Here is a 25,290-nt window from a genome sequence, read left to right as displayed (position 1 = left end):
ATACTATGCATACACAAGCGAGCAGCGTGCACTATCATCCGACTGCAACGAGCTTGGTAGGCTAATTCATAGACGAGCGCTCCACATTCGAATCTGCTCGTAACGCAAAGAAATCGATGAGGGGCAGTGTCTGCGAGTCAATGCGGGGATACACTAAGTTCAGGGACCGCGAATGACGGATATATGGAGCCGTCAGAAACCGCTGCGCTGTACACGTTGCTGAACTCGGAGCCATCTACCGTCACCTGTAGAAAACGTGCTATCAACGGGTTACCCCGAGTGTAAGGGACATCACGGTGTCGGTTCTTGGCACAGAGATTTCTTTTACTAACTGAAACAAGCTCCCGAGGTCTCCATGCCTTTAGCGGGACGCCCTGGTCGATGTACATCTTCAATCTAAATGCGGACACGCACTTGAATAACTTCCCCACACGCATGGCGGGTCTATCCAGCACCATCGTTTGGTGTATACCTTCATGTCCACGTCGACCCCGGCCATACCAGCGTTACTGCACAACTGCGGTCGACCACGAGTGCTCCTATCAGCGGCAAGATTCCGAGTGGGTTGCGCTCCATGATAGCAGCCGGGATATTGTCGCGTAACTCCAATGATTCACCTCTGTCAACGCTGCAGCATTCGTCGGGCTGATTCCGGTGCGTCACCAGACTCTGGGGACCAACGTGCCATATATGGCGACATTTCGAGGCGCCATGCATCCATCATATAGACAATTTGCTCGCTAGGCTGCAGCCAACAAGCAGCCACAATCAACCGTGCTCCCAGCAGTGCTCAACGTGCTGCACATTTCAGCCAATCACACGGCTCCAAACTTCAGCGTTGCCGTCGCCCTCTGACGCATGCAGCTTTGCGGCACTGACTTCATCGCTGTGAAGATGGGCTCCTGCGTCGATTAATGTCTGTACGTGATCTGGTAAGCCAGCCGCTGCGGCCAAGAAGAGCGGGGTATTTCCTGATCGGTTTCGAAGATGCACAGAGGCGCCTTGGGCCAGAAAGTCGCGCAGAATCTCAACGTTGGGGCTTGTTGCCGCAAGATGCTACACCGGCACGTCAGCAAGGAACGCAATCTCGCTCAGACGGATTAAGTCGCTCCAGAAGCGAATGCAATGCGGTGATGGGCTGGAAGATAAGCGACTGCGTCTCACCGCACTACTGGGGCACAACTGTGAGCTGTTTGGCTCTGTCCCTCTGAGCCGGCGGCGTCTCGTTCCTTTATCTTGATAATGGTGTATGCGTTACGAGCCGTGCAGCAAATATGGTGCAACCCTTCCGATACCGGCTCTCGCATGATACAGGAACAGTGAAGGTCTCAAATTGCGTGCTGTTGTTGGAAGGTGACTCGGAGGGCAGAGATAGTCATAAGGATGCTGAGTGGATGGAATGGCACTTACTACAGGGCTGTTCATTTGATAATCTGCATCGTTCAACAACCAGCGAGGCTCTCCTCGAATTATGTCTTTTGTCGCTTGCAGGTCGCCCTTTTGGACAGCATAGCCGAGCGCTGTGAGACTTGAAAGCTCAGGGGTAAGGACACCACTTCTTGACGGGTGTTCGAAATGTGTCCTTGTAGTCTCAGTGAGCTCGCCACGTAAGGAAACGGACATGCGCTTCGCAACCTCTTCGGGGGTAGCATCCGGTAGCGCAAGGAGGTATGCCAGCTTAGTGAGCGCTGCCTCTGAGGTTAGATCCTGGCCGAAAACGACGCCTGCACGACCGAGGTACGCTCCTGGGGCGTATAGAGCGCTGACACTGCCGCTCAGACATTGTGTTACATTCACAATCACGATCCCTCTCTTTACCGCATCCGCTAAACATCGCGTCATTGCGCTGTCTGGTCCTCCGGGGGTATTTCCGGCTCCAAAAGTTTCCAGTACCAGTCCTTTGAGGCCTTCCAAGCGTAGGACTGCATCTACCATTGCAGGTGTAATACCTGGGAACACACGCAGGCAAGCTACGTGTGCTGTATCCAGACTGGTTTGTATAGTAAAAGGTCTTAGATCGACAGATCTATGAACGCGGTGCCACAGGACATTCGTCTTGGTAGATGAGACAGTAGCCAACGGTGGTAGATTGGGGCTACCAAATGCGTCAAAGTCTTCTGCAGATACTTTGGTCGCGCGATTTCCTCGGAACAACTTGAAGTTGAAAAATAGACACACTTCCGGTATCATAAAATGTCCAGCAATGATCAGAGAGTTCAGGAGGTTGTCCTGTGCATCGGTTTGCAAGTTCATCATTGGCGCTTGAGATCCCGTCAATATCACCGGCTTCCCCAGATTATGGAACATGAAACTCAACGCCGACGACGTGTACGCCAGAGAGTCTGTGCCATGCAAAATAACGAAACCATCGAAGAGTTGGTAGTTTCGCTGCACCGTCCGGGCAATTTGATCCCAACCAGTGGAGTCAATAGAGCTACTATCGAGCAACTTTTCAAATTCGAGCACGCAGTATCGCACGCGGCGATCATAGGTGCTGACTGGAGTTCTAAGACTTTGAACGGCTTTGCGTGTGCCCTTGTCGTCGGTAACAATCTCCAAAGGCTCGGGGTACGATCCATCATTGAAGACTGGTCTGGGTGCAAGTCCAGCTTTGAGGAAACCCCGCGCAGGTACCAGTCCGTCTGGAGATTTGCGCATGCATATCGTGCCGCCTAGTGAGGTTAGTACAGACGGACACATAATGTCCACTCCATGAATATATACCCGTTATGACGATCAAGACCCGTGACTCTGGCAGTTGCAGCTCGGGATACTGGTCGTCCATCTCGTCCACGCGCTAGAGGATCGAAGTTGTCGTAGGGCTTATCTTTGTTAGGCGGAGACTTGTGGATGCGAGCAAGCTATTCGGTGCGAAACAAGCAATGCTGTGAGTGGTAGCTGGGTTCTGTCGATCGAGATCCGTCTGACAAGGTAGTGCCTTTGAAGGTTCGTCACGATCCGGTACCGCACAAAGCAAAAAAGATAAGAGCCACCTTGGGACACAATCTTGGCAAGATAGCGAGTAGCGTAGCGCAATTCACTCGCAGCGATGACTACTGACCATCGGAGAAATGTTGCAAATCGTCGTGATCAAGTTGCCCTTTCCCATCGGGCCGAAGTAGCAGGTTCGACCATGCGACCCACTTTAGGTATTCTGATTACCCCTACAAAATCGTCCGTATTACCCCTTCGAAACTCGATTCTATTACCCCTACGAAACTGAAAATTTGCATCGCGAAGCCAGGTCTGATCATGCTCGCGTTAAAAAGGCCCGCAGCTGCATGGGAACCATCGGCTTAAGAGATCCACGCGTTACGTCACGAAAACCGCAAAATTTAGATGCGTACAGTACCACGTGTGAACGCGATTGGAAACAGTATCTACAGTACCACTACCGCATAAGTCTCTGTCATGTCTGCGCCTTGCACTACTTTGACTTTCATCAGCCTGGCCCAGACCTCACGATGCGCCCTTCGCGGCTTCCTTGGCAGCATTCGCACGCGCCTTCTCCAAAGCCTTGACTTGTTCCCAGTTATTTTTCACCCACTTGAGCACAGCGTCTTTGTTGTCCGCCGATACAAATTTGGACCAGATTAAAGGCTCACCAAGGTTGGGCTCAGACGAAATGCGCGGCTCATTATCCTGGAACATGACCCAACGCCTCAAGCCCTTCAGAACGAGAGCGAGAGAGTTGCTTTGTATCGGGACCGTGACTTTGATCTCCTTCCAGAGCTCTTCTTCCGCCGTCTTGAGGTGATGATCCTTCATCATAGTGTCGTACTCATCCTGCTTCTTGAAAACTGCAAGAGCCTCTTCCAGTACTTGCTGCTTAGTCCACGTGTTTGCATCACCCTTGTCGGGATGCGCTGGCATGTAGTCCTCTACAAAACGCTGGTACATGGGCCGCTTTGCTTGCCGGGCTCGATCATTGTGCTTCTCGACACGTCCTTCGAAGATCTTGTGCGAAAAGAACCGCCCGCTGGAAGCCCAGTCAAAGAGATCGTCTTCATCCTTGAACCCTGACCAGTATTTTGCGACATCCATGCCGTAGAAAGCGATCGCGAGATTTGGATCTCGTGTGAGAAATAGTAGAGCTTTCTTCTTGTTGTATGGCTCAATCTCTTCGACTCGTACATGCAGGCCCTGGTCATTGCAGGTGAGACCCAGCGGACGATGAGAGACGCCAATGATTTGCACGAGGTCAGCGTCGCCTTTCATGAAGCGCGTCCATTCGAAGAGCTCAGCGCTTTCCGGGGTTTCATCTCCAACTGAAAGTTCGACGTCGACTTGCACGTGGGCATCTGGTATTTCGGGATGTCGCACCGCGTAGGAAGAGGACCCGCCGCGTGGGAGATGGATATCGGCGTCGAGAGTCTCCTGTATTGCTGCCCATATCCCCTCTTTGGTGTTGGGTGGCCGAATGCCTTCTACCAAGAAGTCGATGTCCCCATGGTCTGTCTTGGCTGGAGCGTCACGCGGGACGACAACGCGTACGAATAGTGTTTCCAGAAGGCCTTGATACTGCGCGGAGAGCGTCTTGTACAGTGCTGGTGGCAGGCGAGGGACCTTGATGGTCTTGCCGGAGTCTATTGGAACATTCGCGAACGCGAGACCTCCCATGGCTACCTAGGTACCTAAGGAGCGAGTATTGCGCAGATCGTTGTCGGGCCTGGTAGAAGCGGATTGCGTGTTGTTCTCGTTGGACCCTGATTGCTATGACTACAATTGTCGAACAGAGGCAGTAGCGAGCTTATATGGCACTGTGGGGTATCGGGTGTTGCCTATCGTGAATGTACCAGAGCGCACTGCCACGAGCGAAGCTGTGGCGGAGTGAATGAAAGCAAGTCATCTCTGTGACTCCCAGCCACCCTAAGGGCCTTCTGCTGACGTGCCTGCCGCGTTAAAATAATCACGATGTAGATTGATTTCCCGCGCCATAGAACTTCGCGTCGGTCTATCGTGTCGACGAAGCAGGACAGATAGATGCGTTCTGCTGCCAGAAGGGTGCAGAAGCCGGGATGAACGTGTGCACGGGTGCGTGGGGCCGAGCACCTCCGCCTTTTTAAGTGGGCCCCGTCGCGCAAACATCCCTGCAGCAGTTCGGAAATTTTATAAACAATGCTCACGGCTGAAGTCTTTCGTCATTCCACCAAGATTTAATGTCTGAAGTGTCAAATTGTTGCTCACCCGGCGGCAGCTGCTCGAAACCCATGGATCACCAAATGAATGAAGTAGACGTCGCTCGCTTCGAGGAGCTTGCGGCTCTTGAGCACGAATTCGAAGACGTGGAAGAGGAAATCAGTAAGTTGCGATTCCATTTCTATCACGTCGCGTCTCGAGAAAGGAAGTCGCATTGCTAACCCCATCGCAGTCCGCCAAGCCGAAGCTCTGCAGGGCCCTCTCTACAAGAAGCGCGCCGACTTCGTAACAAAGATCCCGCACTTCTGGTCGCTCGTCTTCGAGCAGGCGCCGCCCGAGATCGACAACTTCATCCAGCCCACCGACTCCAAGGTTTTCGCCGAGTGTCTCGATACTTTTGAGGTGTCGCGGATCGAGCTCAATGACCCCAATGGCTCCCCGCGCAGCTTCTCGCTCAAGTTCGGCTTCACCGACAACGAATACTTCGAAGACAAGGTGCTCGAGAAGAAGTTCTGGTTCAGGAAGACCAAGGACTGGCAAGGTCTAGTTTCTGAGCCTGTCAAAATCAACTGGAAGAAGGACAAGGACCTTACCGGTGGTCTCACGGATGCGGCATACAAGCTGGGCGAGATGAGGAAGAAGTTGGCAACCGACACTGCCAACGGCGTTGCGAGGAAAGAGGAGGCCAAGACTAAGGAATATAAGAACCTGGCCAAGAAGATCGAAACAGCTACAGACGCCTCTGTTAGCTTCTTCGGTCTCTTCTCTTTCGTCTCCGGCTATCGCTGGGTCAGCGCACAGGAGTCAGCACAGGCTGCCAAGGAGGAGAAGGAGAGGTTCGAGAAGATCAGGCGAGGGGAGAAGGTCGATGACGAGGATGAGGCTGAGGACGAAGAAGACCCGCAAGACTACCAGGAGATCGAGGTCTTCCCAGGCGGCGATGAGGTTGCTACCATCCTCGCCGAAGACATGTGGCCTAACGCTATTAAGTACTACAGTACGTGGCATGCGCTCAACTACTCTTCATCCCGTCGCTAACGGATCACAGAGAGCACATTCGACGAAGACGAAGACGACGAGGAGCTATCCGACTTGGATGTCATGGATGCTAGTGACGATGATGACGACGACGACGAACAAGAACCAGTCGACATTCGCGCATTGGTGGGCAAGGGTCGCAAGTCAGAGCAAGAGCCGCCCTCGAAGAAGCAGCGCAAGGCTTAAATGAAACGAGTCACCACAAGCTCCTTGTGGACTTCTTCCCACCTTCGTCATATAATACGGCGAAGACCATATACCCGGAGAACCTAGTGACGTTCTGCTAGGACTCTTTTACGTAGCGATGAACTGAATAAACCTCCTCGGTCAAGCCCGACAATTGCATAGTAAAGGTGCGCCGGGGCAAAACGACACAATCCCCTTCTGTGGCATCCAGAATCTTTGTGTCCTCCACCCGCAGCACCGCTTCATTGTCAAATTGCGTCCTTTCGTCCCGTGTTTCCTTCTACCGATCTCACCAAGCTCCGGTCGGCGGACCGTTCATGCCTTCTGTTCTGCCGCTCACCTTACTATCTGGGTACACAGCTTCGTACGACGTCTCTTGGAAGCTCAACAATCAGTCAAGATGGTTGTTGATTCCCCGCAATAGCTCCGTGCATGGCTTCGAGAAGCTTTGCCTCCACCAATCAATCGGCAGCAGCCTCGATCTATTCCTCTTTCGGCACGGAAATTCACTCCGCCAGTTCCGCTGGCCTGCCCGTTGATGACGTTTGCGGTCTTGGTGCAAATCCTCACGCTCGAGCATTCGGTACCGCAACGAAGCTTGGAGCTTACATTAGCTCCTTGGAATCGACCAACGATTGCCTTTGTAGCCTTTTGTAATCCACTATATCGGGTGCACAAAGATGATTTTGAGCACTTTCTTGAGGGGTACCATGCACGCCGAGCTCAAAATTTCCGGGTAGGCTCCATCGATCAAAGGTTTCCGTCAGCGGGGAGCACAATGAAACCACCCGGTATGATGCGGATAGATCTAGTAGAGGTACATAGGTACTTATTTAAATGGTCTCTGGATCCGTTCATAGTGGTGCAACATCTCGTGCTATTCCACCTTGACTCTTCAAGATGGATCAATTACTGTCGGTCTTGAGCCTTCTTGTCTTCGCCGCTCCTGCCACTGCCCAGAGCAACGGGACAGCTACTATCTCTTATGTCTTGCCTTCAGGCTACAGTACCTCAAGCTTCAACGCCTCCGCACAGCCCACAGCCTATACCCGCACTGATTTCGGACCCAATGCACTCGCCTCGCTCTGGGACATGGTGGGGCCTATCGCTACAGGACCCATCACGACTACCGTTGAACCAACAGCAGAGCCAACCGCATATCCGCAGCCAGATCCTCAATACTATCACGCTCTTGTAGGAAGCGGATATCCCGAAGTACAGGGCTTGAAGCTCCCCGAGAACTTCCAATGGGGCTTTAGTTCTTCCGCGTATCAGATCGAAGGCGCGGTTAAGGATGAAGGCAGAGGACCCAGTATTTGGGATTTGTTGGCACACCGGGGTAAGTTCTGTCTACACGATGTGCATGTGAGACATCATGATAAGCTGACTTCGTACCTGTATTCTGCAGTTCCTAATTACGTGGCCGACAATACGACTGGCGATATCGTGGATCAGCATTACTATCTGTATAAGCAGGATTTCGCCAGACTAGCAAGTCTAGGAGTCAAAGCCTTCAGCCCTAGCTTTTCATGGCCGCGCTTTTTCCCCTTTGGACATGGTCCGGTTAATGAAGAGGCCATTGCGCACTACGACGACGTGATCAGAACCATGCACGAGAATGGCATTCATCCAGCGGTAACGCTCTTCCACTGGGACACTCCTCTCGCCATATTCAATGAGTACGGTGCCTGGACTGACCGCCGCGTCGTGGATGACTTCTTCAACTACGCAAAGTTCGTCATTACACGGTATGATGCCTACGTTGACGAGTGGTTTACGATCAATGAGCCCCAATACTGCAATTGGCAATACGCCGGGTATCCGGCAGGTGAATACTACCCAGCGCCAAATGGTAAATCTCTTCATACGAACTGCATGCGAGACATACACTGACTTCGTTTACCACGGCTCAGGCGTTACAGGCGGCAATGAAGCCCGCTTCCTTTGTGGCCACCATACACTGCTAGCGCACGCAAAGGTGTCCAAATGGTACCATGAAGAATTCAAAGGACGCGGCCGCATGACCTTCAAGAACAGCGGTAACTACTACGAGGCCAACAGCACAAAGCCAGAAGACGAAGTTGCACGCCAGCGGAACTTTGACTTTAGCATTGGCTGGTTCGGTGGACCATGGACTGACGGTGACTACCCGCAATCGCTCAAAGATACACTTGGCGACCTCTTGCCCGAGTTCACACAAGAGGAAAAGGACATGATCAAAGGATCGTGCGACTTCTACGCCATCGATCCCTACTCCAGCTTCTTAGCTTTTGAGGTCGATGGCGGGCTGGAGTCGTGCACGAGCAACCGGTCACACCCCTCCTTCCCTGACTGTGCTGGTTCAGCAAGTGTAGCCCCTAATGGCTTCCCCATTGGTCCTGCCGCCGACCCGGCCATGTCGTGGTTCTACTCTGCCCCTGCCGGCGTGCGCCGCTACCTCAAACACATTACTCAGGTCCTCTTCCCATCGATCCCGGACATTGTTGTGAGCGAATTCGGGTTTGCAGAGCCTTTCGAAGGGCAATGGGTAAGTTCTGACTGTACGAAGTGCATGTGAGACATATACTGACTTCGTACCTCTACCTCTGCAGTCCAACCTGAATTCTGCCCTTTGGGAGTGAGTGTTTCTGTGCGAACTGCATGTGAGACTTACGCTGACTTCGTATACCTACGTTTAGTTTGAAGAGAGCGGACTACTTCCAGCAATATCTAGACAACATTTTGCTGGCGATTCATGTGGACGGCGTCAATGTGACTGGAGCATGGGGGTGGTCCATTCTAGACAACTTCGAGTGGGCGCTTGGTACGTCGGTTAGGTTCGGAGTGCAGTACGTGAACTACACGAGTCTTGAGAGGACACCGAAGGCTAGTTTGTTCCAGTTCCTCAACTGGTTCAAGGAGCATGAAGCGGGCGGGAACGCGACGATGAGGGTGTAGAAGAGGAATGGGGTAGTAACAGTGCTACTGTGAAGTCGGAATCAGAATTATGATCATGGAAATCTTGTCATCTTTGAACAATCTGTGGTTGTTTGAAGAATGCCTGATGTTGGTTGATGGGTGGTGGTGGTTGATGGATCCGCATGACAGCGCGTACCCTGTTCCACATGACGTGTTGCTCTTGTCTGTAATGGCCGGAAGGCAGCCTGGAGCGAGGCATGACGCGTCTACGGCCACAGTCGACGCGAATGCAGCAAAGACGAGCACTTGGGCGTCCTTGTGAGTCGTGCCGGCCATGGTGTGGGCGTTAGCTCCCTTTCTTATCGCGCGATTAGGTCCCTTGTGACAATGCGGATCCACCCGAGCATCTTGGTGCGCATGCCTGCCTGGGACCATTCCACGCAATATGTTGTGACGATGCCGTTTGAACTGACTGAATGACTCAGAGAGTGGACGGTTCTCCATTGAATGCTTCCTGTGGTGTAATACTTGCGCTGCTTTGGGCCATCTCTCGCACATCGTGGCTGCCACTTGGCACATGAGCTTAACGCATCCGGTTGCACCTAGGTCCCCAGCTACGGACCTCAAACTGCCAACAACCACCAAGACGACCACTAGAAGCTCCCACGGCGTGCACACGACGACTATCGTATCTTCCCTGTTTGGCGCAGCTCGAGCGTTTGTGATAGCATCAAAGGTGCCCGGCCCCGACGACGGCATCGTCATTGCTCGGCTCGTGACATCGCCAGCTGCTCCAAACCTCCGAGCGCACCTCCGCAAGCTTGCCCACCTCTCCCCCGTCTACGCCGACTCCACGCGCACTCCAGCACAGCGCCTCGCCTCGAAGCTGCCTATGCTCTCTCCCTAATCCCCAAGCCAGCACCCCTCCAGGCACGGCGCTGCCACCAACCCATACCCGCGTCATCTGCGGGTAACCAGACCCAGCGTTCGTCCTGGCAGACGAAATCGCCCCAAACCCTCCCTCCCCAGCCGCCTCCGACCACCCATCCACCCCGACGTCCCCCGCTTCTTCTTCCCCAGTCATCTCTGCCCCCTCCAACCAGCCCGCACCCGCCGCCCGAGCCTCCAGCCACGCACCCGCTGCCGCTATCCTGTCATCCGACCAGACTACAGCCGGAAAGCGCAGGCACAGCTTCTCTGCGAGCGACGACGCCGACGACGAGCCCCTCACCAGCGGCACCCGGGGCAGCTTATCCCGCCACATCTCGAAGCGCAGGCGCAGACAGGAAGGGAAGATGCGCCTTGATAACGACACCTCCAAATCCTCACAATCGCCCTCGCGCAACTTCGCAAACGGATCGTCGCAGTCGTCGGGGCACAGGTCGCCCCTGGCCAAGGGCGCGAATGGAAGCACACACGGGAGGAACGAGAGCAATGGCTCCTATACGAATGGAGGTCCGGTAGCGAACGGGGGATCAGTGCCTGCAACTTTCTTTGGCCATGACAGGGAAGAAGTGACGCGGATACTGATACAGAGTCTGACCGACTTGGGCTACCACAGTGCTGCGGGCGCACTATGCAAGGAGAGCGGCTTCCAGCTCGAAGGGCCCACAGTTGCGGCATTCCGAACTTCGGTACTGAACGGTGATTGGGAGGAAGCCGAAGAGCTGCTGTTTGGGTCAAATACATACCACACCGGTGGTGGTGTCGGTCTAGACGCTCCCTACGGAAGGCCCTGGGGAAAGTCGACATCACAGCCCAGCTCGCAGCGTTCCACAGGCTTGACTCTAGCCGAGGGCGCAAATCGCGAGGTGATGCTATTTTGTCTGAAGCAGCAAAAGTACCTCGAGTTGCTTGAACGGAGAGATCTGAGCAAGGCACTTGCGGTACTTCGGCAAGAGCTGACGCCGCTTCATCGAGATGTTGGAAGGTTACACGCTCTTTCGGCGTAAGTATCATTCTGCCATCAGACACTATCCAGCTAATACTTCGTAGGCTTATGATGTGCCAATCTGCCGAAGACCTCAGAAATCAGGCTCAATGGGACGGCGCTCGCGGTGACTCACGGATGCATCTGCTTTCTGATCTTTCCAGTAAGCAGCAAATCCCAGATTATGGCGATTCATACTAACATCCTGTAGAATCAATTTCGCCAAGCATCATGATCCCGGAACACAGGTTAGCAGTACTGCTAGATGAAGTAAAGGATAGCTGGATCGCAAATTGCCTATACCACAACACCGCCGCGTCACCATCTCTCTATCTCGACCACAACTGCGAAAGGGATGACTTCCCAACAAAGGCTGTTCTTGATTTGAAACACCACACGGGTGAAGTTTGGTACTTGCAGTACTCAAACGACGGCACAAAACTTGCATCTGCAGGCGAGGACCAGACAATCATTATCTACGAAACCAACACATACAAGGTGTTACATCGACTCGCAGAACACAGGAAATCTGGCGTCGCTCATCTTGCTTGGAGCCCTGATGACACAAAGATAATAACATGTTGCTCGCAACCAGAGAACTCGGCACGGATATGGGATGTCAAGGTAAGGCGGCAAGATTGCTCTGATAGCTCCGACTAAAACTAGCAGACCGGTGTATGCATACAATGTATCAACGACTTCACCTACCCATGTACCACGGCGGCTTGGGATCCGTCCGGTACACGGATAATTCTTGGATCACAGGACGACAACATGGGCTGTAGTGTTTGGGACCTCGACGGGAACCTCAAGCACAACTTCGCCGATGATGGGAAGCTCCGTGTAAACGGCCTCGCATTGTCATCCGATGGTCAGCGATTAGTCGTCATTACAGAGAGCGCGATTGTCGTGTTTGATTATGCCACTTATGAGAGGATTGCCGAGTTCCAGCTTGATGGTACAAAGTTGACGAGTGTTACGATCAGCCAGGATTCACGGCATATGCTCGTTAGCATAAGCCCGGATCAGATCAAGCTCATGGAAATCGACACTGGGGATGTAATACAACGCTTCGAGGCACATACTCAAAAGCAGTTCATGATTCGATCAGCGTTTGGCGGCGCAGATGAGAACTTTGTAGTCAGCGGCAGCGAGGGTATGTTTGTCTTGTTCCTTCATGAAGGATCATTTGCTAACACACGCTTTTAGATTCACGAATATACATATGGCGCTCCAATGGCCTCCTTATCGAAGCTCTCGACGCACACTCCAACGGCTGCGCCAATAGCGTAGCGTGGCACCCCAAGGATCCTACTACCTTCGCTTCTGCTGGCGATGACAAACGAATCAGGATCTGGAAACCAGCTTCCGCGTCACCAATGCCATCGAGTAGCAGTAACGGTTATGCAAGGTAGAATGGGCCGCTCACCTGGTGTAATTTGCATGTAAGGGTTCACGTGTGGTTTGCGTGTGATGTCCTGTACGATGGTTAGTTTTGTGTTCTGTTGCATCAACTTTGGCGTCAGAGGCCCATCTGAGGACTCACAGCATGGCTTATTCTTGGGTATGTGGGCTCTAGTTAGCATTCATCGGGCAGCCTGTACTCCCCCTTCGGTATGATGTACGTTATTCATTAGATGCTATCTTTATGGGATTGATTATCTGTTCTTGAGTGAACGAATTGCTATAGATGCAAATTTACCTGCAGTTACCCAACTTCTCACCTCCTCCGTTACGTCCCGATCTCCCTTGACACAACTACGGCCTCCCTTTCTTTACGATATTCCGCCCACTTCATCCCTATCTGCGCGGCATCCACCGTGTCATCCGATTTACGCTCCCATATCCAAGACACCCCGTTCCCACCATGTCTTCTCGCAACCCTCTTTTCACCCACCCACAACTCCTCCAGTGCTTCCACCTCACCGAACGCTAACCTCGCAACATCATTTTCGGCTGCGACTCTCCTCCTCTCGTTCCCTTTCCACAACGCCTGTCTTGCTTGTTCCGTCTTGCATTCCATAACCGCTCGTTTCCACACCGCTCGATACCCCATATCAAGATATTCGATCTTGCTGACTTGCAGTGTCTTGAGCTGTTTCAAGCCCTGACCCAGAGCACGCATGATTAGCGCGACATCGGATCGATAGCAGTACGACTCGCTACGCAAGACAAGATGACGAATATTCGGAAACGTTGTCGTGAGAAAGGTAATTTCGGCCAGAGACCATGCCGCACTTCCATCGAAACTCCGTAGTCCCACTGCATACTGGAAACATGGATCGTCGGCCTCCCTTCTCAGGCTAGACCGCGGAATCATCTCGAATAAATCCTTCAGCTCGGTATACTTCTCCATTGCACAATCCTCACCATCGCCCTTCCCCTTCACCACCAACGTCTGCAGATTGGGACAATGCTGCACTAAGAACGCGGCACTGCTATTCACAACCAACGTCTCCACTCCTCTCAACTCAAATACAGGGAACCGGGATGAAAGTGAAGAGTCGGTGAACGCAGCGGAGAAGACATCCAGACTCCGGCTCATCATCCTCACCTCCAATCGCGTAAGCCGCGGTAACGAATGCATAAAGGCAAATAGATCAAGAGCGTCGCTACTGGATACGTAGGCGCCGGAGCACCACCACCATAGACTGCCAAACATGTCGATTTTGAGCGCGCGAGCTTGGTGAAAATGTGGTATCAAGACGTCCGTGTCTAGGGCTTTGAGCGGCGCGGTAATGCGTAGGGTTTTGAATAGTCGTGGAACGAGGAGGGCGTGGAGACGGCGATTTGCTAGAGAGAGTTGTTTCCATGGAGTCGCGCCGTGTTGCTGGTGATGGTGGTCCAGAAAGTCGCATATGAGTAGTAAGACGTCATCGCATAGGTCGGGGAGAGTGAGTGGCTTGTGTAGTGATGGGAGGAGTGTTGGGTCAATGAAGCTGTCGACTCGTGTCTCTCTTGTTTTGGGTGTCATCTTGTTGTTCTGGTCTCAAGTTTGAAGAAGGGCGTGGTTTTGATGTCTACTCCATGATGCTTGATACCGTCAACGAGAGCGGAGATGGAAGTGAGCTAAGCAGCTACCCCACGTTTTAATGCACACTTGATACTTGAAGAGGCTAGTTGAGTTGAAGCTCTTAGATTGTCCAATCCAAAAGAGGTAGCCACTATAGGCCGTCAAAGGCTGTAAGTAAGGCTTGAATTGTTCTATACTATTGCATCGAGCTATTTACTTGTTGTCGTTAGTCATTATCATAAGACGTTATTCATCATTGCGTCTTTCGGAGCAAGAGTCCTACTCAAAGCACAAGCATCCGCCACTCCACTTTTCGTACACTTTCAGCTTCTCCTTGGGTATCTGCGATATGTAACAAACAATTTCAAAGGAAGTATTCAACGCTTTGGAGATGCGAATCGATCCGATTCTCAAATGACGCGCACTGCTGCTTTACCTTTCCCGAGGGTTTGGGATGATGATATCAGCATGCTTCTGAGACGGTCTTCGGCTTTTGTCAGCTCCTGCCGGCTGTTCTGGTCGAGATCTGACGGCCGGGGCCATGGTAGCCACGCCTTTATAGAGTCAAGGGTACCAGAACGTGCTCGTGATGCCGGGAGACTGCGCATAGACGCTCCGCGTTGGTGTGAAGGGGTTCTGCGTGGTGTTGCAGTCTGAGGCCGTCCGTTGGATGATCCATTGGCGTCCTTGCCAACGTTCTGCATTGCCGACGATGTATCGAGTGATAGTTGTTTCGAAGCTGTAGGAGCGGCAATGGTGATTGCTGGATGTGAAGACGAGGTGGATGCATGGACTGCCCAAGCGGGCCCCGAGATTTGGGCTTCGACCTGTTTCGAGCTGCCAGCCTCTTGGTCTCGGAAAGTATCGCCATCTATGGCTTTCCTCTTACCACTCCCACCACTGATGACGCTCTTCAAGCTTCCGTATGCTGATTGACTACGCTTCTTACTGCTCTCGGCCCTACCCTCTTGCGCCAGGCGCTCGCTGGAGCTGCTCGCTTCAGGCACTGCCATGAGTGTGTTGTCTGCGGCAGTCCATCCTTGACTGATCCTGTTCAAACGACCTCGGCTGGCCAATGCTCCTGTACTTGCAGCCCACCCCGACCCCCCGCTTGTTATTTCGCCTTGTGGGGGTAGGTGAGAGTCGTACTCGTCGGCAAGACTCATTCTGCTTCGGGCGCAGATCTCGGCAATGGCATCGATGGCGTCTCTGATCTCAGGGTCCACCGCGCGAAGGATGGCCGAAAAAGAGAAGTCGTCAGCGGAGGGTAGCTGCTCGCTCCTGCCTGCCAGACCGGCTGACAGGGCCGACGCATGTGTCTGCCCGTTCATGGCGAAGGAGCGTGGCGTGTTGAAGCCGGAGCCAGAGCGGGATGCGTGCCGCGAGCCTGAGTATGTGCGCACTACCACGGGCTGGCTGGTGACGGTGGTCCGACTGGATGTAGACTTTGCAGACTTGCTCTTGGTGGGCGAGGAATGGAAGGCGGGGGCGTTCAGGGCGCGCAGTGCAGCAGACTGGGTCGGCGGCAGTGTGTTGGTCAAGGTAGTAGCCGCACTGGGCACCGAGCCTGAGCTCGCCGTCAAGTCAGACAGGCCCTCGGGGGCATCTAGTGGTTGCGTGTGGGCGAGGACGGGCTCGTCGGACAGTATAGGCTGGGCACTAAGGGTGGACGTGGTGTTGTTCCCCAAGAGGGTCGAGAAGACGCCCAATGGTACCGACTGTCTGGTGGTCGTTGCAGGCGTTGCAGGCGTCAGTGGGTGTGGGATTGCACTCGACTCGGCGGTACCTGAGCCATGTTGCTCACAGTCGGTCGGAGGGGCAGCGCTGTGCGGGAGCCGTGGCGCCTGGAAGGGAACGCGCGGATCATTAGACATGCCGGCCATTGTTGTGGGTTCTGGTTCCGTAGCTGCAGGTCAATGCATTGCCGCTATGCGACGCCGTCTGAGTTGTTGGGTGAGCTGCCGTGATCGAGGAGATGCGCTGGCGCCAAGCTTGGCGGGTTATTTTGTCCCACCCGCCTTCCATCATTGGGCCATTGCCGCTTCACCCTACGCAAATTCCGACATATTGAACGAGTTGCATGCCACTTGGGATGCGACGCCCAATTGTAGCCATGCAAGACTTGGGATATTCTTGTTGCCCCTAAGAGGCGTCTCACTGGCTTGACACCCTAAAATCTTTCCGACGATAATCTCGACATCCCCGCCGCTCGATATCTGTCTGTCTTGCACGACTACGTGGTAACACATGTGGACCCTGCGCATGGAAGCGCATCTGCCTCGCAGCGGTACTCCAGATCTCAAAAGAGCATCCCGTCGTCTGGCTTTTCGCCTTCTATCCGCTGCGCGCGCACCAGTTCCGTTGTCTGCCTGAGCCTGTCGCTCAACCAAGACACCAATCCACCTGGCATTTCGTCAAGTATCTGTATTTCAGCCTTGACGTTAAGCATCAGCATTGTCTGTAGCTCCTGCCTCCAGCCCTTCTCGGGACCCTCCTCGGCGCACAAGTTCCACTCCAACATTCGCGCTGCTTTGTTGCGGTCGCGCGCCGTCAGTCTCATCAGGCCTTGAAGTTGAGATTTCGTGCTCGTCTCTGTGTGCACTTCGCCTAGCGAAGTCCCGCTCATGTGGTGACTCTTTACACCGAGCCAGCGGATGTTAGGCAAGCCTGGTGTGGCTGTATCCGTGGATGTAACGTCTTCGTGCGCAAGACGATAAGACCCATATTTGTACGTCGATAGTATGGCGATACCGTCAGGATCAAGGTCCATCAGAGCATACATGGGGATCTGAGAAGCCTTAGCAGCTAATTGACTCAGAAATTTCCGTGAAGCGAGGTCTGGATATCCTTTCGCCTGTCTTGGCTATTAGGTGACATTGGCAACAGACACGGTCAGGCTTACAGTCAGTATTGTTCCGCTCGAGCCCAACGTGTGCCACCGTGGTGAACTCATCAATGACCTAAAGGTCGCCTAGGTATGCATTAGCGGTAACATAAGTGATCCCAAAGCATCGACCATACCTCCTTTTCGACAATGAGAACCCATTGCACGTCTGTCAAGTCGAGATTGTCGTTGTCGTTGACACTGGGAACGAGTATCCCCTGCTGATGTGTTAGGAAGGTATCACTGAGCCAGCACGCTCGTCAAACCTCTTTCTCGCTCATGCCATTGATATGATGACCATCGTTTCGAGTCAACCTAAAGCCGCCCGCCAGCAGGCCTTTCGCGGCGGCAGTCTGGTATTGGCTATCAGCTGTGCTTCCAGAGAGACGACCGAGACAAGCGCACCACGTTCAATTGTGATCTAGTGATGCCGAATGTACAAGCCAGGTCATCCACGTATCGGTCGACTATCGACTGCTTGATGAACAAGTCTGGATGTCGATAATACATGTCCCTACCTCAAGTCAGCTTTTTGTTGTTATCATACAAAGGCAAAGCTGACCTCTTCGTCATAACGGTACCATCGACGAGACCGGCATGGACAAGCTCGAGTATACGAACTAGTACAGCTACACGACCATTAACGTACTCAACATGTACAAACGATCGGGTTCACACACTGAAGTTCCATGCCTCTTGCGCACTTGCTCCTGGAAAATTGATATCGCGTTCCTTCGGTTCGGGAGTCTGTTCTTGGCCGTCGGCTGTGGCAGATCGTCTGCGAGACAGAGCCGCACGGGACTTCAGCGTGATAGTTAGCGCTTCATGATCCTCTAGCTGAGCATCCACAATCAACTCTATCATCGCTTCAATACGAGCGATCACCCAAACTCTGCACAAGGTTAGTCATAACCCGCTCAGAGTGAGAGCGCCTGAAGAACCTGTCGCGTATGGGTCCTAGAGCGTGCTCCTGATGGTGATACCGAGGTGCTTCCTGAACATATAGCGCTGTGCCATTGGTTGAGGTTGAGGATGAGCTGTTACACACATCCCACGGTATATTTTCCCGTTGGGAAGTTGCAAACAGGAACTCGTCTTCTGAGTCCTCCTCTTCCGTATCACTAGGAGCGGCCTGCATGTCATGTTCACCAAACAACATGTCATCGAAATCGCTTGTATCCATGGCGAAGTGCAGAGAGGCGAATGATGGTATGGAACCTCGCGGATACTGGGTTAGCTGCTAGCAGGTATGTGGCCGACTACTGTGAGTTCGATATAGCAGCCATAGAAAGCGTGGTCGGGGCGTGAGTGCTGCGAGACGGCAGGCACGACACGTGCAGGATACACCAGCAAACGCAGTTCTAATCGCGCGTTTATCACTAAGCCCATAGCCTCAAGATTCGCTTTAATACTGTCCGGTTCACGTCTTGCACGAGTACAATAGTGGTGCTCGACGTGTTGATGTTCGCGTTCGTTTCGCAGTAACGCTAAAAGGAAATCAGAGCATGAAATCGCTAAAGTATACGCCATTCGAGCAATTGCACCCCAGTCGCACTTTCCCGCACTAGGCCCACATCAGCCCACTAGTCGTTCGCGGTTTCCACGCGCTGCGCGTCGCGCCTTCGACCTTCGCGTCTCCTCCCGCATCAACGTCCGCTACCGCAACCACGCTGCTTGTTCAACGACAACAACCTCTTCAGAATTGAGCGTCGGCCCCCTCACTATCGACTCGTGATAGACCTGCAAAGTCTATCGGCTGCACTTTCAGCAACCATCGTACACTATGGAGGACCCCACACACATTGCGCCGCTGCCCCAAAAGCGTCCACACACCGACGACGACGATGCCGAGCCTACCGTATCAACTCCGTCAAAACAGATTCGATCAGAAGCCTCTACGCCCCTTTCAACCCTCTCGGTTCAAACCCCGTCACCCCTGAAGAGCAGCGCTCCGAGTTCAACCGCCCCAAACAGCAGCAATGTCTCTGCTCCAACCCCTTCACAACCAGCCAAAAGGCGCAAGTTGACGTCACAAGAGAAAGAAGCCCAGCGTCTAGAAAAGGAAGCGAAGGCCAAGGCGCGAGAAGAGAAGAAGGCGCAGAAGGAGGCCGAGGAGAAGGTCAAGGCAGAACAAAAGGCACAGAGAGAAGAGGAGAAGCGCAAGAAGAACGAGGAACGAGATGAGAAGAAGCGTCTGAAGGAGGAGGAACAGCAACGGGTAGAGGAGGAGAAGGCAAAGAAGGCACGAGTAAGTCGACCATCGTCCTTGTAGTACGACTCGAACAGTGCTAACCTTTGGATAGTCCCAAATGAAGCTCAACGCTTTTTTCGTCAAGCCAAAGGCGGGATCAAGCCCAGGACAGGCCGTGGTAGCTTCATCCCAGAACCCTACTGCCTCGTCCACATCTTTACCTAGCACATCCGGAGTCAAAACTAATTTGGCCCCTCCATCCCCACAGAAGAACATCGTCAAGAACGCTCAGTCAGACTACGAGCGATACTTTCTACCGTTTAACCTCCCTCCACATACGATCCTCGCTCCCATAAATCCTCTGCTCGACGATCCGGAGCGGCTGGAGGCTGCGCGAACACGGCTAGAGAACCTTATCGCGCACAACGGTACCGGTACCGAGACCATCACACGAGAGACCCTAGTATCTTCTTTCCCGCGACGGATTCGACCAGCGCATCGGACTGCGACCATCGCCGAAGTTATCGAACGTGTGAATGGCTCATCGGACCGTCCCATCGATTTGACTGTCCACAGAAGCCCGTTGGAGATGCTCAGAGAGATCCCAATGAAGTACATACACTTCTGCAAGGATGTACGTCCCCCGTATTATGGCACCTATACCAGGCCTTATACCGACGCGGAAGCTTCTCGGCTCGCACGAAACCCCATTGCCAGGGTCCGACAGGACACCGATTATGACTACGACTCTGAAGCAGAATGGGATGAACCCGAGGAAGGAGAAGACCTTGACTCTGACGGCGAAGACGACAACGAAGAAGATGCAGAAGACGACTTGGACGGTTTCCTCGATGATGAAGAAGACCCACAACTCAAACGGCGACTCATTAGCGGTGATTTAGTTCCTGTCAGCACCGGCTTGTGCTGGGAGGATGCCGATAGGGTTTCCAGGTTGAACGATAGTTCAGATGCTATATGCACCGACTTCAAGGGGTTCTCAATGGGGTTTCTGCTGGATCCGCAGATGACTTCAATCGATCCGTTTTCTACGGCATACTGGGAACCGGATCCTGCGACCATTGCAAGTACCGCCGCTGCTGCGAAGAAAGACACTAAGAGCGCCATGAACCCTCCGCGGGTACCTCTGGTCCAACGCTCTATGAATGGTCTGCTCAACACATTGAACGGCCCACAGAAGTCAACAGGAGGAACTCCAACTAAGCCTGCAAAAGCTAAGCGATTGGTGCCCACCGAGCAACTTGAAGCTTTCAAGGCCGAAATTGAGGGCAAAGATCTGACCAAGATTGGCATGATTGAGGCGCTGAAAAAGGTATTCCCAAAGCTGCCTAAGGACGCCATCAGCAACACCTTGAGCGTAGTTGCCGCAAGGGTAGGACCTACCGAGAAAGAGAAGCGATGGGTGCTTGTCAACTCCTGAAAGTCTCAATGCTCAACGTTGCGTTCAGCTGGATGTTTCCCTTTTTGCTCTTAATGTACATCAACTTTTCATACATGTCGGTAAAACCCGACGCCAACTACCTGTGGAATATGTGGGATAGTCTTTTAGCATAGCGGGTGAAGGAGTACGGGGTCAAGGCTGAGGTTCAAGGTGCTCCAAGTCATCATCAAGCGATATTTTAGCTTTCAAAGTGAGTCCATATTTACACGCTGTGTAGGAGGTGGAGAATCGAGCTTATTCAGGAGCTATAGGAAGTCGTCAAATTCACGCAACGAAGAACGTGTTCACGCTGCAGTGGACCTCATATACTATATGGCTTGTACCAAGCAGTGCAGCGATTGAGACGAATGCGTGAAGTCACTGCGTATTCCATATGGCGTAGAAGTGCAAGCGCTTTGTTACACCCCTTCGTCCCCAGCAAGGGAGCCCTGACACACACTACGCAGCCGTCAAAGAGTTATGCTATCCCGCGAGCATGTGTTGCAGAGCAATCAGGCTTTCTGTTCCTTCTGGTTCTAAAAACGAGTCGGAATCAATGCAGTTTTCCAAGTATACCTTATGCTGGCACGCATCCACTTTGTACACAAACTTTAGCCCGTGAGCAACAACGAGAACGGCGTGCGGGGTTGCGGGATTAAGATTGTACGGCTATTTCCGAGGGTATCTCTCTAAACGCATCAAAATCTCCCCGAGCGGGTACGCAATCTACCTGCCTCTGAGATTGCAGACTGTAGTGAGCGGGAGGCTAAGAATAGCGACTGGTGTCAGATCCACACCTGCAGTCGGGTCCGTGCAGCGGGCGCTTGGGAATGTCGCGAGACAACCCTACCCAATCAGCCTGGTCTCGTAAACGCCCGCTATCTTGGTGCAACTGCCTACAATAACGATCCAATCATCAGTGTCTCTGCGACGGCAAAGCTTACCATCGGAGAGGGATCATCTTTCTTCCTTGCGCATGTTTCTATTCAAAGCGCCCATGGGGGCACCTCCCCAGGTCGTGGTACTTCCACAACGGCATCAGCAGGCGCTCTCGGCAGCGGTTCAGTCCCATGCGGCTCTAGATGGCGCCCAGGGATGCACTCATGCGCGTCCAGCAGAAGCAGTGTGGATATTCCCGCATGCAAGAATAGCTTGGCCCTTGCCTAACTGGCTGACTGTCCGCATGCTCATCTTAGTGTATCAAGGTACAGACGATGGAGGCCTACAAAGACATCCTACAGCCTCTGGCACCTCCGCAACTCGAGTTTGAGACGTTTCGTCATCATCGTCGTTCACCTTGCCTGTTGGTGTTGTAAGCGTTGTCCAACACCTTGTTACCTGCTTTCAGCTTGCTGGACTCAAGCGTCTCTCATCTTCCATCATGGCGTCTTTCGTTCTATGCCTTTCCGCAACTTTGCTGTTCACTCAGTCTGCAATTGCTTCAAACTGCACCAAGAAACCAATATACGTCGACATCCACAAGCGGGCCGTACACGACTCATCAGAATTTCAATATGGATCCTTCATCGGACTAGGAACGCCAGCACAGAACCAGAGTCTTTGGCCATCACTACAACAGAACCACATCTCTTTCGCGTCGAGTAACTACTGCAAGAACACAACTCTTGACAAGTGTGCCACGAGTACAGGGGGCTTCTATAACGACCGCGACTCCACTAGGTATGCTTGACTGTCGATGTGATACTTTAACTTGTTAGCTGACATGTAGAATAGTTTTGTGAAAGACGACAACTTCCAAACCTTGGACAATGAACAAGAGGGTTTCACGGGATTCTTCGGTCGAGAGACCTTACGACTATACACACATTACTTCGAGACGGACGGTGCATCACAAACATTGGTAGAGAACAGTACGATCGAAGTCGCGGAATCGGGGTCAATCACACCTGGAAGAGTTGGCATGGGGTTGTCTTCCACTCTCCTTCGGGACCTAGCTGCACAAGACATCATTGCTGGGAAAACATACTCGCTCTACATCGGACAGGGATTCAAGCGCGCCGGAGGCGCAGTTAACGGTAGCAATGTCTTTGGGGGATACGACTCAGGTCGCTTCACTGGAGAGACACACAAATACGCCATGAACATCGACAATCCGAATCCGATGAGCGTCCGCATCAAGGATATCGTCATCACTAACTCCGAAGATAACGCAAACGTATCACTGTTCGATAACACGGTCTTCACCGACATGAAGACACGAGCAGAGGACTTCGAGGCCCAGATTACGACTGAACAGTTTCCGTTCTCCCTTCCGTATCAGATTACCCAAAACTTCATCAAACGACTGGGAGCCGAAAAGGATAACACATGGGGCGATAATTCTCTGAAGTTGAAGAATGCCTTCAACGGCACGTTCTCGATAGTGCTAGAGGATGGCTTTACAGTCACGCTACCCTCTGAAGTCCTCATGAACGCTTCCAACATCACGCCCATCCAAGACCGCGAAGAGTCAGCCGACACACCATTCTACCTCGGTACCGCTTTCCTTGGCCAAGTCTACTTGATGGCGGATTACGAAACCAATAACTTCTTCCTCGCTGAAGCCATTCAAAAGAACAACATGGTCATGCCTGTCACCTTCTGCCCGAAATCCACGCCCGCAGCCTACGAACGCCCCAAGCAGTCCGCATGGGAAAGCCAAGGTCTCATCGGCGCGGTAATTGGTGGTGTAATAGGCGGTATTGGTATTATCTGCGCAAGCTACTGCATTTGGATCACTTGGATGCGCAAGAAGGATGAGCGCAACTTGAAGAGGGAGTTGAAAAGAAACTCGCAGAGGAAGATGGAGCAGATGGACATTGAGGAGGCACAGCCCAAGTTTGACCCGCCACCACGGACAGTGAACGCGGCAAAAGCTATGTTTTGGAGGAAGAATAAGCCGGGTCTAACGTTTTGAGCGGGTCGCGAGAGTTCTTTTCTTCTTGGAGGTGTCCGTCTTTATACCCTGGGCTAGCAGTGTGCGGCTCGTTTGATTCGGATAGCATCTTGCAATCTTCACGCTATTTTGTGTTCATACCCACACGGAATTTGCTATGATCTGTGATGTTTGACAACGAGTCTATTGCCCGTAGCGACAGTTTCGCTATGACGTTAATCATCTGAGATTTCCTAAAGCCATCCGCTTGAATCGCGGATCGTGACAGTCACCGTTCTTACCCGATTCCTCGTCTACGTACGTAATCTGTGTCTTCATCTAATAGTCTGTGTAAAAGTGTCGATGGTGTTGCCTTCCAGCAGATCACGAGAAATAAAAAGTCTCAATCGACTCGTCAAGACGGGCAATTCGTACTAGGTGTGATGTCAATGTGACCGTAACCTGAGAGACAATAGGTGATGGCGAAGACGTATTTTGATTAGAAAATCGCGATGTTCGCCATGTCAAGTTCTTGTTTACAATATGGTACAAAGTCTGGCAGTGGTTTTGTACAGAATCGAATTGCGTCCAGGTCATGATTCGGGCGAGAAGCTGAAGCCAAGCGGTGCGAGTATCTTTTCTTGCACAACCTTGTTGGCCACTTCGCCGCCACGCTCGAGAGCGACCGCTCCGACGATGGCGTATAGAGAGGTCATAAGGACGGTTTCAAAACCAGAGCCTTGGAGGTTGTCCGCCTGTAATTCGTCAGCCTGTGGACTAGGGTGTTGTAAAGGTTCGAGCATACCCTCTTGGGTGTCCACCGTGTGACCTTGTCCAGACGATATCGCTCTGCTATCGGTGCTAGCCGTGTCTTGCTCAAGACCAGACTCTCGGCCTCGTCAGTCAAGCCTTGCAGCCCATTCAAGGCGGGGTGTAGGTATGGTTTGCGTCCAAACTCGTCGCTAATTGGTACACCAGTGGGATCTCTCGGCCATTGATTCTCCTGCGGCGAGTTTATGAGCGCCTGTGTTGTTTGTAGTTCGACTATCCTCCGTCCTGCCCTTTACATTAGCCTCCCGTCTGTCCGCCTTTGCAATGTGCACACATACCCAAGTATGCTAATCGGTCGTTGAATCCTCTCCTTCCGTGGTCGAAGCTCTTGTGTGTGACGGCTAACCACTTTACGTCGTCTCCCAGTATTTTGTCTCCTCCAGGGCCCAACATGCGTATATACGCATCGTCCAGCTTTTTCGGGTCCTCATTGACCTGGTAAACGCCCCCTCTGGCTTTCGGCCGTATCCTGTGAGGCGCCATCATTCTCGGAGGTGTCTGTTTCCACCGCGGCCTGTCGACGGCTGGTGTAGCTTCTGCGTCATATTCCGTGGACCTCGATGGGGTGGTGCTCGAAAATGCGCATGCGGAGGACCGCACGAAGGACGTTCTGGATATTTGCGCGGGCCGGAGTGACGATGAAGCGGTCGAGACGAGTGATCGGAGCGGTCGTTTGGAAGTCATTGTGGCGCTCCCAAGTGGTGAGCGAGGTGTGAGAGGCTTGATTGGCGGCGGGCGGGCGTGATGCTGCTGGCGGAGGTCAGTTCGGATCATCGAAAAGTTGCGGCACGCGGATCGCGCCTTACCGCAACTACGCTAGCACCAGTCGCGCTTGCCGCTCCCCATCGTGCGCCCCCCGATGCGCGA

At 52.9% G+C, this 25,290-nt stretch overlaps 9 protein-coding genes across 9 annotated transcripts; 4 read left to right on the top strand and 5 right to left on the bottom strand.

Annotated features, from left to right (window-relative positions):
- Positions 1–807: 807 nt before the first annotated feature.
- J4E87_000205 (uncharacterized protein) lies at positions 808–2,785 on the bottom strand (the record flags this gene model as incomplete). Its single annotated transcript, XM_049371864.1, has 3 exons — positions 808–1,056; positions 1,411–2,672; positions 2,725–2,785. 3 exons carry the CDS (start codon positions 2,783–2,785, stop codon positions 808–810), a joined length of 1,572 nt encoding a protein of 523 aa, XP_049237998.1.
- A 674-nt stretch (positions 2,786–3,459) lies between these two features.
- On the bottom strand, positions 3,460–4,620 carry J4E87_000204 (uncharacterized protein; the record flags this gene model as incomplete). The annotated part of the gene is made up of 1 exon (XM_049371863.1): positions 3,460–4,620. The coding sequence occupies one exon, from the start codon at positions 4,618–4,620 to the stop codon at positions 3,460–3,462; it is 1,161 nt and encodes a 386-aa protein (XP_049237997.1).
- A 602-nt stretch (positions 4,621–5,222) lies between these two features.
- On the top strand, positions 5,223–6,363 carry J4E87_000203 (uncharacterized protein; the record flags this gene model as incomplete). Its single annotated transcript, XM_049371862.1, has 3 exons — positions 5,223–5,301; positions 5,372–6,136; positions 6,188–6,363. The coding sequence occupies 3 exons, from the start codon at positions 5,223–5,225 to the stop codon at positions 6,361–6,363; spliced, it is 1,020 nt and encodes a 339-aa protein (XP_049237996.1).
- A 900-nt stretch (positions 6,364–7,263) lies between these two features.
- Positions 7,264–12,606, top strand: J4E87_000202 (uncharacterized protein; the record flags this gene model as incomplete). The annotated part of the gene is given in 11 exon segments (XM_049371861.1): positions 7,264–7,702; positions 7,772–8,215; positions 8,277–8,890; positions 8,955–8,980; positions 9,042–9,296; positions 10,128–10,231; positions 10,246–11,209; positions 11,257–11,354; positions 11,403–11,815; positions 11,861–12,347; positions 12,401–12,606. 11 exon segments carry the CDS (start codon positions 7,264–7,266, stop codon positions 12,604–12,606), a joined length of 4,050 nt encoding a protein of 1,349 aa, XP_049237995.1.
- A 2,008-nt stretch (positions 12,607–14,614) lies between these two features.
- On the bottom strand, positions 14,615–16,087 carry J4E87_000201 (uncharacterized protein; the record flags this gene model as incomplete). The annotated part of the gene is made up of 1 exon (XM_049371860.1): positions 14,615–16,087. The coding sequence occupies one exon, from the start codon at positions 16,085–16,087 to the stop codon at positions 14,615–14,617; it is 1,473 nt and encodes a 490-aa protein (XP_049237994.1).
- A 416-nt stretch (positions 16,088–16,503) lies between these two features.
- J4E87_000200 (uncharacterized protein) lies at positions 16,504–17,744 on the bottom strand (the record flags this gene model as incomplete). The annotated part of the gene is made up of 5 exons (XM_049371859.1): positions 16,504–17,058; positions 17,226–17,306; positions 17,355–17,441; positions 17,494–17,579; positions 17,738–17,744. 5 exons carry the CDS (start codon positions 17,742–17,744, stop codon positions 16,504–16,506), a joined length of 816 nt encoding a protein of 271 aa, XP_049237993.1.
- Positions 17,745–18,871: 1,127 nt separating this feature from the next.
- Positions 18,872–20,717, top strand: J4E87_000199 (uncharacterized protein; the record flags this gene model as incomplete). Its single annotated transcript, XM_049371858.1, has 2 exons — positions 18,872–19,336; positions 19,392–20,717. 2 exons carry the CDS (start codon positions 18,872–18,874, stop codon positions 20,715–20,717), a joined length of 1,791 nt encoding a protein of 596 aa, XP_049237992.1.
- A 1,381-nt stretch (positions 20,718–22,098) lies between these two features.
- J4E87_000198 (uncharacterized protein) lies at positions 22,099–23,634 on the top strand (the record flags this gene model as incomplete). Its single annotated transcript, XM_049371857.1, has 2 exons — positions 22,099–22,397; positions 22,452–23,634. 2 exons carry the CDS (start codon positions 22,099–22,101, stop codon positions 23,632–23,634), a joined length of 1,482 nt encoding a protein of 493 aa, XP_049237991.1.
- Positions 23,635–24,185: 551 nt separating this feature from the next.
- Positions 24,186–24,906, bottom strand: J4E87_000197 (uncharacterized protein; the record flags this gene model as incomplete). The annotated part of the gene is made up of 3 exons (XM_049371856.1): positions 24,186–24,347; positions 24,398–24,648; positions 24,702–24,906. The coding sequence occupies 3 exons, from the start codon at positions 24,904–24,906 to the stop codon at positions 24,186–24,188; spliced, it is 618 nt and encodes a 205-aa protein (XP_049237990.1).
- Positions 24,907–25,290: the final 384 nt, after the last annotated feature.

Source organism: Alternaria ethzedia (genome assembly GCF_023757985.1).
Source record: "Alternaria ethzedia strain BMP 0044 chromosome Unknown scaffold_1, whole genome shotgun sequence".
NCBI lineage: Eukaryota > Fungi > Ascomycota > Dothideomycetes > Pleosporales > Pleosporaceae > Alternaria > Alternaria ethzedia.
The sequence above is the reverse complement of the archived record's forward strand: the minus strand, read 5'-3'. Positions and strand labels throughout refer to the sequence as shown.